The sequence below is a fragment of the Callithrix jacchus genome, chromosome 7, assembly GCF_049354715.1.
Source record: "Callithrix jacchus isolate 240 chromosome 7, calJac240_pri, whole genome shotgun sequence".
Taxonomy (NCBI): Eukaryota; Metazoa; Chordata; class Mammalia; order Primates; family Cebidae; genus Callithrix; species Callithrix jacchus.
Genome location: NC_133508.1, coordinates 138,772,630 through 138,786,504, shown reverse-complemented (window position 1 = coordinate 138,786,504; position 13,875 = coordinate 138,772,630). Strand labels below are relative to the sequence as shown.

The 13,875-nt window shown below is 36.5% G+C and overlaps 1 protein-coding gene across 7 annotated transcripts in view; it reads left to right on the top strand.

Moving 5' to 3' along the window:
- Positions 1–13,875, top strand: part of NTNG1 (netrin G1) — a 347,271-nt gene that overhangs the window by 276,769 nt on the left and 56,627 nt on the right. For 2 of the 7 annotated variants that reach the window (XM_009001805.5, XM_054236600.2), the window contains exons 6-7: positions 6,718–6,783; positions 9,277–9,336. The exons of 3 other annotated variants lie outside the window; for them this stretch is intronic. In XM_009001805.5, coding sequence (XP_009000053.2) covers positions 6,718–6,783; positions 9,277–9,336 — 126 coding nt within the window. The remainder of the gene's footprint in view (positions 1–6,717; positions 6,784–9,276; positions 9,337–13,875) is intronic. 2 more of the 7 variants (XM_035252259.3, XM_035252256.3) reach the window with 1 other exon arrangement.

Genomic DNA, 13,875 nt, shown 5'->3' with positions numbered 1-13,875 from the left:
GCTAGTGTAGCGATATGGCAAATTGCATGGTGTGCTACATTAATTTTGAACTGTTTGCTGATGTTCTAGAAGGAAAGCTAAGGTCCCAGGTGAAATGCCTGTGGGACTAGCATGTACCCAGTATCCTCATCACAGAACCATTTCATATTTGTGTAACTAGCATTTCACATTCATGAAACCTTGTGGTTATCCTAAAATTGAATGAACATTAGGACATAGCTGCCTCTTTAATCCTGAAGAACAAATCAAATATTCCAATGGAGGAGGTGAAATAATCTCCTACTTAAAATTTTTTAAAAATCCACCAAGTTTACCAATCTTTGTTGAAAACAGTTGCCCACCTTGAGCAAATTAACTTCATCATATGTTAGCATTTTCCCAGGTGACTCTGTAATGTCAAGCCACTTTTTTTTTTAAGTGTGAGCTGATATCTCTGCCTTTGCCGGTTATCTCTGGGGTGTCAGGAAATTCCTAGCTTAAAAACTTGCCAAGATCTCCAGAAGGCTGAATGATGAAACTTTAAACATGTTAACTGTGAATTCCTACACTGTGCCAGTTACTTCAAGGATGTATCAATTGAAGTCTTGGACTATCAATGGAGAGCTGTCCAACTAGCCACTCCACTGCCTGGTAAAAGTGATTGTAGGGAGATGTTACCAAAGGTCTACAGAATTCTATTTTACAAATGGTGAATCTGAGGTTTAGAGTGGCCACATAACTTGCTCACTGCAGTACAGCCAGGAATGCCTATCTGAGGGCAAAGGCTACACTCTTAGCATTATACCAAGGGGAAGAGATTAGAAAAGAAAAATTCTAGCTTTATTTATTTACTAGAAAAGAAAAATTCTAGATCTAAAATCCTAGACTTTTTCCAATCCATTACACTGTGCCTTAGAAGACCTGTTGGTCCCTAATTGACCCCTTTCTATGCAGGGAACTGTACAGTCCTGGAGAAAAGTCAGAGCTTATTTTGGAATTCCTTATTGTGTTGTCAGCTGGAGAACTTACAAGTATGGTGTCTGAGGATAGGGATGGAGGACTGTGACCTCCCCCTTTCAAAATATGCTATTCCTCCACCACAAAACTTTCTTATTATATTAAAGAACAGGGAAAATGTACAGATGTCAGATATTTTATGGAACATGAAACAGTTCATGAAATTAGCCATGCAAATTGTGGAAGCATGATTATACATACTCTGCACCAGTAAATCCAAAATTTTTTTTCATCAAGGTAGCTGCTTATAACAAAATAAAATTCTATATGCCATCTCAAGGAGACCTCTACCACTATCACACTAACCTCTGTTTTCCCCATCAGTCTAATGATGCTGTATTTCTGAGAGTAGGGAGTTGCTGTGAAGATGTTAACATTATCTCCAAGGCTCTAGGGATTTCTCCTGTAGAACTTTAGAGTTTCCTGTGGATTTCTTTCTAGGCATCAATAATATTATTTCCATCCCAAATGTGGTTGGTGTGTGCCTAAAAATTTTTTTAAGTTAAAAAGAAATGCAGCTTTCCAGATTTCCTGAAGAATGGCAGCAGTGACTATATAAACCCAAAGGGACCTTGTAATTTTATCTCCACCAGATGTTTTCTTCACATGCCAGGGAAGGAGAATGTTAAAGGAAGATTCACTAACATCCTCTCAGCAGTGGCATACCATATCATGGTGATACCCTGTTTCTCACAGTCTGCCATATTTTAGAATCAAAAATCATGTAAGCATTAGTATTGTTAGGAAACCTAATAAAAAAGCAACTCATCCACCTCATCATTTTAGACCAGGCAACCAAGTCTTAAATGAATTGCCTAAAGCATCTGAATAATGACCTAGCCAGAATTCCAGCTCAATGTCCAATTTCCAAACTAGGGCTTTTTTCATTCTACCATGACATTAGAATTCACCTCATTTATATAAATTAAAATAAAAATACGAGCTATTAAGTGGTAGAAAATACTAGGGAAAAAACCAGAAAGCTTTCTCCTTAATTGGAAAGTTACATTTTATGAAGTCCTTAAAGGCCATCCACAAAGTGACTTGAAAGCTGCTCCGTAAATGCCCTGTGTGATAGAAGACAACTGAATATTCTAAAGCAACTCTACCCCTAAAGCTTTCTTGATGTCAATAAACTGTCTTTAGTTTTCTGCTTCAAGCTTGCTTTGTAGCTTGACTCGGTATTACATCAGCCCTAGACAGTCAGGTTTAGCAATTCTATCACAGTTGTCTTCAACTTACAATGCAGAGAGCTTTTCTTGGGTGCAGAAGAGGAAAACATTTCCTTCCAGAGTCTCATTTTTATAATGAAAATATCAATTTTTCTCATTCATAAAAATTGATTTCAATTGCCACAATTAAATTGTCGTGTAACAGTTTTGGGGGTAAATTCTTAAAAAAAAATTGGAGAAACTACCTATTTGATTCATATTCTAAGCTGATGTACTTCTAAACCAAAAGAAATTTAGAAATTACCATTTTCTTATTTTTAAAGGTTAAAAATCACATATTTTTACACAGTGTTACAAAATAGTTTGTATTGCTTTCTGAATAATAGTATTTGATAAAGGCCCTGTAACTGGATTATTCTCTAAAGTAGGCTGTATCTTAAGAGATCCTTTCAACTTATCAGAATCACTAGCTTTAAGCACAATTAACATTGAAAAAAATAGGAGAAGACATTATTTTTCCTACTCTGAGTCAGTAACAATTGTTTATAGTACAGTAATCTGATTTGTATTTACAATAGCAACCACAAATAGAATGAACTAACATTTACTGAATGCTTACTATGATGCCAAGCAAATATTAACTCCTTCTGTCTTGACAACAGCAAGTAACAGATAGTGTCATTATTCTGTTTTGCAGATGAGAAGAGCTAGGCACAAAGAAGTTAAGGAACTTGTCCAAGTGGTAGAACTGGGCTTCTAATCCAGACTCAGCACCATATCTTAAATCAATTTACCCTACATAGATTATTTTCTAGGCTTTCCCACAGATACAATCTGAAAATTCAGACTAATGATAGCAACCGAAAGACATTTCAGTTGTTTTCTTTTTAAAGGAGGCAGTTGTGGAATAAGTGATTTTGGCCTCCATACTAAATATGTAGACATAGTCTTTGGAGCCTTGATCTGGGATATCCTCAAGACAAATTCTGCCAATTTTCCCAGAGGTATGGAACCAGCATCCTTAAGAAGTGATTTCCATAAAAAGCTATTCCTCAATGATGTGTCATTTACAAGCATGTCGTGATCCTTCCCCTCACCCTTATAGTAATTTCTCAATTCAGTCTGGGTTTCACTAACAGTCAAAACGTCCATAGTCAAGGTATGTAGGGATAATTTTCTCATCACACAAAGAATTCTTAATCCACTAGAATCTCCAAAGGGCATATGCCTCATATCAACAGGCATCATCCTTCCATGAACTTTAGTATGATGCTGCCAGGCCATGAGAAAACCACTGGAGTGATGGAACATGTCAGCTGAGAGAAACCTAAGAAGTCTCTTATCCGGCATTCTCGTTTTACAGATAAGGAAAGTAAAATCCAAAGAAATTAACAGCCAGGTAGCTCCTCGGTGGCGGAACGGGGATCAGACCTCACATCTTCTGAATCCCAGTGCCCTTTGCCTTGTAACAAACTACCACTCTGAGACTCTCATATTGACCCAAAGATTTTCCTTAGTTGATTTGTGAAAAAAATTAATACATTCTACAACAGTTCATATAAAGAAGCAATACAAATATTATTGATGTATTATAATTTTTTCTATTGCTAAGAATTTTTTTCACTAAGAATTCTCAGAAGCTTCATGTTATTCAAAAACTTCTATTGGAATTGGATGCAATAAGACAGAATTAGTCTCAATCATACTATTAAGGTAGCCTCTAATATGCCTGATTTACTTCTGGGAATTAAATGTTAGTAATATTTATTGAGCATTTACTATAGGCCAAGATCTTAGAATAAAAAGTAAAATTACTCAGAGAAAAAATCAGTTGTTTTCTTGCATGTTATTGTAATTACATTAAAAAATTAACATGAAATATTAACTTAAAAAATGTCATGAAGGCCAAATATTAAAATGTATATGTGCAGTCAGTAACACACTATAGGAGTTTAGAGGCCATAGATTTCAATATTCATTTTTATAGGAAAACATTTTTCCTCCCCAGGAAAATGCAGAGCACATAAAATTTTGTCCCACTGGAGATCTATATCGATTTGATCAGGATTTTCATATGATGCCTGCTGACGGTTCTGAGTTTTAGTAATTCAGGGAGGTTGGGCATTCTACATAATGAAAATTAATTCTAATTATATTCCCAGGCAAACACAAAGGAAAGGCTTCCCCCGCCCAAGGAAATAGTCTAGGTACACAATACAGAAGAAAATTATACTCTCAGTAGGAACAGACTGTAAGTGAGGTGTCTATCTTGATAATTCCATACAGGTCAGCAAGCCTCAGCAAACTGAAAGTAGAATGACCTATGTTAATCTTTTAAATACATATAAGAAGATCCCTAAACTGGAACCTTGGCATCTGGAGGAAAAAAAATCATAAAACACTAAGAAAGGAGTTATACTAAAATACAGGCACAGACAAATATTTAAAATATTAGAATATGAAATAAAGTTTAATTTATAGTGTTATTTTTCAGAACTCGTTTCTAAATTCGATTTAATATAAAGTTATTATCTTAAATTCCTGACAAAGCGCAATAACAAAATAATAAATTATAGTAGTATTTGCGTTTCATTAAGACAAACAAGTCACTAAATACTTAACATTAAGCTTGCAAACATCACCCCCGCTTATTACCTGTATTTGTCTCTGTACAGAAAAAGATGGAGAGAGCTAGTTCACCAAACTAAGATTGTCTTAATCTGATGCTAATAATATAAATACATTTTATGTAAAACAGCACCAATACTTTGAAAGTTTTATTAAATAAACAGTTTCTGGGAATACAGACAATATTAATTTCCTCAAAACACAAATTTATTAGTTTTTCAAAGCTGATCATCACAGATCAAGTAGGCTTGTCCTATTAATTCAATATCTACCCATCATCAAAATGCTCAGTTGAAAAGCAACATTCAGTCAGTAACTTGCATATTTTGCCTACCTATTACTAAATATTTATTCATTTAGTAACACCTGAGTACCAATGTGTAAAATTGTTACATTCTTTCTTTATTCATAAATGTTCATAAATATAGAAATTTCCTTTGCCTTTGTGGATATATGTATGAGAACAGCATGAAACAGAGCAACAGCTCTGTTGGCTCTATCAGATCAGCTTTTCTAACAAATATTTAAAAAGCAAAGTTAAAGTGCAGGTCTCTTGTCTTGGAAGAGTGCGCGATAATCTATTATGGAGGAGGCAGTATGATAATACCTGTTTACAGTAGCCTAGCCACTTGATATCTATTTCTCAATTATCAGATATTTACTGAAGCCCTCTGCAAGGCTTTGCCCGTCTTCAAAGAGATCCAATCCAATTAGAGAGATGAGAAATGGACCTATAAAATTTTAACTAGCAATATTAAAACTCATGCCTGTCCACATATCGGTGAGAAAGCGGGAGCACTGAAAGTAACAGGTTACAGAGTTTAGAGGCAAGAGCCGTCCTTATGGACTTGGGTGGTACCAAAGAACAACATAAGACAGGTGGTTTTGAGGCTGGATTCAATAGACGGTAAGATTTTAATCATAAAATAGCTGCTTTAGCTGGGTGCGGTGGTGCACACCTGTACTCCCAGCACTTTGGGAGGCCGAGGCGAGTGGATCACAAGGTCAGAAGTTCAAGACCAGCCTGGCCGATATGGTGAAACCCTGTCTCTTTAAAAAAAAAATTTTTTAAATAAATAAATAAATAAAATTTAAGAAAAAATAGCTGCTTTAATAGTCATGCCCTAGGCACCTTCACAAAAAGAGTTTAAAAACTAAATCCTAGCCTGGCTGTTCTGCCTTCCATAACTGAAAGACACAAGTAATACCAAGACATAAATAATACAAATTCTTAATTAATGCTTTTAGTTATTTCTGCATTGGAACCAATAACTCTAGAAACATATTTTGAGGTAGAGACATTGTGAAAACATATTATGCATACTCATACATACAAACCTTAGATACAACTGGAGGCATCTTGGACTTTTCTCCATAAGCCTAAACCACCAGTCATCCCTCTTTCCTTTTCTGAGAAATGACACATACAGAAACAGCAAATATATCCACTCCTTTTCCGAGATAATGGCTCACACTTAAAACATACCCCAAAGAATCGGTCAGGAAAGACTAATGCAACCAGTTCCTATCTGTAAATATAAATGAGGAGAATGGAATCCTCAAGTGAGAAATGACTTCTTTATTGTTATCTTCTAGTTTCAGGCACCAGCTTTTTAATGGTTCGGATTGCTGAAGTCCTTATTTGTATTTTTGTGTGCTTGTAAGAACACTCTACCTTATTTTAAAAGAAAATGTGTAGCTTTAGTGAGAAGTAGCTATATATTTAATGTCCATTCAATGTTTTGGGAATCATGAATTGCTTGCTCTCGTTTGATGTGGGAGTCATGTTTTGTTTAAGTGCATCACAGCCAAGTTAAAGAGCAGATGTGTGATTTGTGTCTTTGTCCATATAGTTTTCTGTTTAAACCAAATGACATTATAGATGAAAATAACATACCCTGATTTTTCCTGATGCATGCAGCTCCTCCAAAGTTTAATAGGATATGGCCGAATATTTCTTCCCTTGAGGTTCCTAACCCAAAACAAGGTACGAGCATGTAAAATTCCTACTGATATAAAATCCCACATGTTTGGGGGAAAATCCTATATGCCATTTTTAGCACAAAATAAGAGCATTATTATGAATGCCATGTCTTTGAAAGAAGCTTAATTCAATCTTTTTTCTAATATGAAGAGTGTCCCAAAAATATTAGAGGGAAAGATGAAGGGGAAAATTAGATGGCACGGAAGCTTTTTAACTTTAATCTTTACTAGATTACACTGAAGGTCAGTCAGTCCCAACAGAAATCTAGACTTCTGTTGCCACCACAGTGTGGAGTACAGACAAGATTTAAAAATGGGTGAGTGGCACAGGCATCCTTTCAATGTCTTCCTCTTACTTTTAAGTCAAACAACTAGTACCTCAGTTGTACTGAGGGTCTGGGAAAACACATAGCGGTAGTATTGTGACACCTGAAAGATACGTTTTCTCTGACTATTGCTCCATATTGAGTGGCAAAAATTTAGAGCAAGCTCTCTGTCTCTTTCCCTCCCTCCTATTCCTCTCTTCTACCCTCCCTTGATCCTCTCATCACACTCTTTCTTGTTCCCTGTGTCTCTCCCCCTCCCTACTTCTTCCCTCCTCTCTCTTTCTCTCCCTCTTTCTCTCTCTCCCTCTCTCTCTCTCTCTGTTTGTGTATGTGTGTGTGTATCTCTTTCTCTTTCATATCACAGTAAATTTTCCTCGTTGGAACTTTTCCTTTTATCTTCTTTAGGAATTAACATTCATGTGTTCCAGCATTTAGAGCAATCTGTTCTCTGTCCTTAGAGCAGTAATTATTTTCTGACTCCCAACGTCAAAAAAGAAACAGAAAAAAAAAAAAAAAAGGAAACAAGACTGATAGACAGAAATGTGACTATGCAGGAAGAAAGGGAACTTTTAAAAGCTGGGCAATAAACTTCAGAAGCTGCAGTGTAATGTTAAATTCATATTAACATCTGCCCTATGATATATATAATCATGTATAAATAGGAATTTATTTTAATATAAGATTGTATTCTTTTGCCTTCTTCCTTCTTCAAAAAAAAAGGCACATCTTTAGCTTCCATCTCCCTTAGTTATATACAGGATGTTCCTTTTAAACTCTAATGAATACAGATGGAAGAGGAAATGAGCAAAAGGAGGAACCAGGAAATAGCTGATAAGCAAAACAAAATATATTAGCAATTTATTGAGGAGTCAAATTGGAAGGGCTGCATTTTCAGTCCTTGATCAGCGTGATGAAATCTAGACTGTCCTAGATACATATATTACCAGCAAATAGAATTATCTTAATCATCTGCTCCGAATGAATTTTTTCAAGTTTCTGCATATATATATGAAAGAAGAAATACAGATCAAGCTCACCCCTATTAGTATAATTCTGTGAGGATTCAGAAGAGGTTTAGTGGCTTTATTCCTTGGCAAGTTCAATGACAGCATCTTCAGTGAAATGTCACTCAGTATTTCCTATTAAATTTCATAATCCACAGATTATACAACACAGGCTCTAAGACAACACTTCTCCACAGTGAGTTTTGAACTGAACAAGATTATGCATTGTTCAAAACCTGAAGTAGGCCCATTTAATTATTTTGCTGTGTTTTCTTTGAGTGTCACAAGACTAAACACTTTCAGAAATATCTTTATGTCATACCAATTGTACTTTTTTAGAATGTGGATAATGAGTTCAAATGAATCTATTGAGAAGCAGCGCAGTTGAACAAAGTGCTTAAACTTTGAAATTTTAGCAAAAGGTGTACTTTTTAGCAGAGGCCAGTTCTCTGCAGCCATAATTTATCTTGTCCGCATCTGCAAAGAACATCAGGCTCTATTCTGTTTTGGCTATTTTCACAAGCTCTATGAATAATTGGAAAAGAAATGGCAGGCAAACACAGAGAGAAAACCCTGCCATTAACAAGCTGATATCATCAAAAAGGTAATAAATGCTGAAAAGACTACAACTTTTAAAGGTACACAAAGGTACACATGTTCAAGGTGACTCTGAGACCTGGACCCAAATGCTGCTGAATGGCTGACTATTGGGACTGACTATGTTCTAGGGTATCTAATGAGTTCAACAAGAATAGTCTAAATGGTATATATGTAGACCACTTTATGATGACATAGAATGTCATGGTGAACCGAGGCAATGATAATGTCAGCTGACAGCATAACTACTATTTTTTTAAATTGACAGTAGAGGATCCTACTATCCATATTGTTATGGGAATGATCCTTGCTTCACTGGATTCTCTATTTAAATGGTCATAATTTTTGCCTCTGAAAAGAGAACTTCAAAACTGTATGACTGACAGTGTTGAACCATTTTCAGCCAAATGCAAGCCTTACTTTGTGATTGAAACAAATTCCTAGAAACAACAGATACAAATAATCTCTTAATTTAGGGCTACTTTTCAAGTGGGTTGGTGATAAGTTATTACAATTTGAACGTTTCACTATTGTTTCTAATTTATTGTTCATTCTTTTAAACCTATCCAGTTGCTCCCAAATTAGCTTTGTCAACAGTTTCTTCTGTTCAAGTTGCAAACCACAAGAGAGGTAGGAATTCTTGGATTCATACAGTGATTTCATGGTGTTATGTGTTGTGAAACTTTGCACTGTATGAATCTGGAATATCTGTGAAGTGTACCCATCAGCTTATTGGTGAGGCATGTTGACTGATACCAATCAATGCATCGAATAGTACTGAGAATCATCTGTAAGAAAAAGAAATGCTTCACTCAGAAACTTGACTACAATTAAAAGTGCTACAACATTTGTTTTCTGAAAGATTAATGTGTGACTAAGAATGACAATGATTGAGGTACCTGTTTAGACCATGAATGTGAGAGCACTAACATGGATACTCATTTGCATTGAAAATGAGGAAACCCACTTACAGTGAGTTTCAAGGATGCTTTTCATGAGACCAGAATGGCAGGTTCCATGTATGGTGCCCATTTCACTTTGTGACAAATGAAACACCTTGGAATTTATGCTTCCAAAAAATTGTTTTGAATAACTTTGAAAAACACAAGTGAAATCTGCAATGGATTAAGTGTTGCTTATAATCCAAAAATAATAGTTATATTACTTTCTTTAAATGAGAGTGAGCAGTGCTCATCTGTGACTCATGTATGGCCCATTCCAGCTAGCATCTGTCTTTCACAGAATGAAGATTTTTCAGGAAACATAAAGACTTATGTTTTATTTCTCCATTTTTTTTTCTTTAAATGTCCTGTGTAACAGGTGTGTCTTGTTTTCCACCCTTGACTGTTGGGCATATGTCACTTTCTGGTTTTGTTCTTTTTTTGTTTTTGCTTTTTCATAAAACACCTCTTACAAAGAAATATATTTATTAATAAAATCTGAACCTAGTTTGACCCATTTGGTGAAAATGACCATAATGGTTTCCTATTCCTTATTGAATTTAGTCATTTCCCAGATTTTAATCAATGTTGAATTTGTCCTTTCGTGACATACAGAGAAAAAGTGGAAGCTGGTCAGAAAATGGGAAAAGAGAAACCAAGAGTATTTAAACCATCTCTCAAATTTTTCTCAAATGTGCTTTTAACTGTGGAACATAGAAGATGCCAATTTGGGTTTAGGGGAACCCAATTGGGTTTGAAATTTGGGGAAATAAGTCTTGTTTGAGAAAAGCAGATGCAGGCTCAGAGGGTAACAAACCAATCTAGGCACGTGGTGTGACATGAAGCCACCGTAGGGATGCCATATGGAAGGAAACAAAGGAGGTGAAGGGGAAAGGAAGGAAAAAGCACGTACAAAGTTCATCTCTTTTCTGTCATGTCAAGTGTGCTGGATACACAAGAGGCCTCTGAACCTGGAATTTGACCCTGCATCTCTAGCTGCTTGAAGACACAGCACCAGTGAGGTCCAGACACAACCCTGGAGGCAGGGGAAAGCTACCCAACAAAGTAGACTTACCATAGACAAATTCACATCATCATCAAAAGACATGTGTAGAAGAGCTTCAACAGCTATGTAAGGATGCAAGACAGAGTTGCGGATGGGGAAAAGACAAAGAAAATGCTAGAGCCTCTTAATTTCCAGAATCACTGCATTTAATGCAGTGAAGGGAAGATTCTTTTTAGAGTTCCAATTCTTTCACCTTTAAGGTCTTTTTCTCAAATTCTTCCTTTTTGAATGTCTAAAGTGAATTTTAATCAGCTCTGGATTTGAATTAGCTTTCCTCATTTGGCCAAATATAAAAAAAAAAAAATCTACCTGTTCTAAATGTGTCATCTTCAGTGTATTTACAGAGGAGTTTACTAATATAATATAGGCAACATGGGGAACAGTAAGAGAGAAGATACAAAAGAGATATTGAATCTCCTCCTCTTAGTGACATTCTTTTCTTTTATTCTCTGTATCCAGCCTCTTGATTTCTTGGAACTCTTATCTGCCCAGGTCTTCCACAGCCAGTGTCAGTCAGAAGGAACCTTTTAAACCTTAGAGGAGACTTGGTCCTTTCCTTATCTAGAAAGTCAACTTTGAACCCTTCTCCTTGTAAAATACCTCTAGCCTTTATTGCTCTTAACTGGCTAGGTACTAAGTACTTGATTGCCACAACTGCCTTCTATGTTGCAATATAGCTCATATATTACACGTATATAGTATTTTTTCTATATTCCCCCCAGAACAATAGCACTCAGTGGGGATGTAGGTGGATTTTGCCCTCCAGGGGACATTTGGCAATGTCTGGAGACATTTCTGGTTGTCACAGTTTAGGGGTTGCTACCATATCTAGTCATCTAGTCTGTAAAGGGCCCATGGATGCATTTGAAAAGCCTGCAATACACAGGACAGTCCCATACAACAAAGAGCTGTCTGGCCCAAAATGGCAATAGTGCCTAGGTTGAAAAAGCCCGCACTAGACACTGGAGGCCTGGACTTCATTCCCTTTGTCTCCTGGTATATGCTGGCTGTACATGGTACAGGGCAGTCCTCAATAAATATGTGTTGCCAATGTTTGTTGTGCCACATTGTGTATAGATAAAGCTAAAGACCCCTTTTAGCTTTGCTTATACAACAGTAATGAAACTTGTCTGAAATGCAATTTGACACTAAAAACCATATAAAACCACAGCAATTTTCAGAAACCTGCTTTTTCTCTGCCTAAACGCATCTGTTCATAGACATATAGTGAACTCTCAGCTAAAATAATCACTAACTCAGCTACAGCTTGTTCTTTGGCTATTGTTTTTCTAAACTCTTTAATATATAAGATGTAGTCAGATTCTCTTCAGGAATTTGAATGATGAAGGAATGAATTTAAACATAACTTTTCTCTGTGTCTTCCTCTGTTCCCAAAGAAGGGCCTCAGGGTCATCATTCATTCATTCATTCATTCATTTGACAATATTTTTCTCAGTGCTTAGTATATGCCAGGCAATATTTTAAGTTCTCTAGTTACAATTGTGCACATAACAGACACAGTCTGCCCTTAAATATTTACACCCAACTAGAGGGAAGGGAATTATTTTTACATGTACTTTTTGAATATTATAAATTCTATGAAAAATTATAAACAAGATTAGGAAATTGAGGGATTAGGGTGTGTGGGTGGGTGCTATTATTTCAGATTAAATGGTCAGATAACTTTCTTTGAGAAGATATTTGAAAAAGAAGTGGAGAAGCAAGTCATGGAGATGTCTGAGGGTATTCCAGACCAGCAAGTGCATAGGCCCTGGGAAGTGCTTGGCATGTTTGAAAAGCGACATGGAGGCACTGTGCCATGAATTATGAGGAGTGTACTAGCAATGTGCCCCCCAAGGAAGGCCAGGGACCAGGTCACTAGAGAATGAATGAACTCCTCTTTCGATCTGAATAAGATGTGAAGCCATTAGAATAATGAGCAGAGGGAAGCCATGGCCTCACTTAAGTTTTGAAAGAGTCACTCTGTCTGCTATGTGGAGATGACATTATCACAAGAGTGAGGCCAGAAAAGCAGTTTGGGCACAATGGCAGTAATCCAAGTATGGGCTGATGATATGTGTAAGGAAGAGGTGGTAGAGATGGTGAGAGGTGTAAGCTAAGAAGTTGGAGGAATGGAGTGATCATTTACTGAGATAGAGGGGCCTGGATGAGTAGCAAGTTTAGGAAGGCAAACCAAGAGCTCAGCTTTGAACAAGTTAAAGTTGAGATGTTTATAAAACATCCAAGTGGAAATTCTAGGAAGACAGTGGCATACGATGGATGACTCTGAAGGGAGTCTCACTAATTAATGGGGAAGTTAGTCCACCCTGGAAATCACTATTTTGGAATGCCCCACATATAGACCATGGAGTTGGGTAAAAAACATCTAGTGTGAATGTAAGGAACAAAGAGGCACAATGATTAAGCTTGAAACATTTGAGGAGATGAGGACAAAAAGCAAAATAGAGAAAAAATCAGTGATGGGTAGGGAAGGAGGAGAACTAAGAGAGTGTGGTGGCCCAGAAGCCCCCTGCTTCAGGAAGGTTTACCAGGTAGCTCTAAGGACCCCACTGAGGTTTATGGTCATGAACTTCAAATGAGACTTGTTTCTAAACGGCTGGAGAAATCTAGCCCCATATATCTATGGGGATATGAGCATGAAGAGATGAAAAGTTAAATTTTTTTTTTTTTAATTTCAACTCATGGGTACATGTGCTTGTGTGTTACATGGGTATTACATGCATAATGGTGGAGGATAGGGCTTCTAGTAGACTCATCACCCAAATATTAGACATTGGATCCAGTATTAATTTTAGTTCTTAAATGTTCCCCATTTTGGAGTGCTCGGAATCTAGTTTCTCCATCTCTATGTCTATGTGTACCCTTTATTTAGCCCCTACTTACATATAAGAACATAGAATATTTGATTTTCTGCTTCTCTGTTAGTTCACTTAGGATAATAGCCTGCAGCTCCATCCAGGGTTCTGCAAATGACATGATTTGATTCTTTCTTATGTCTGCATAGTATTCTGTGGGGTATTTGCACATTTTCTTTAACCAATCAACCATGGGTGGACACTTAGGATAGGTTCATGACTTTGCTATGGTAAATAGTACTGCAATAAACATATGACTGTATTTGTCTTTTTTATATAATGATTA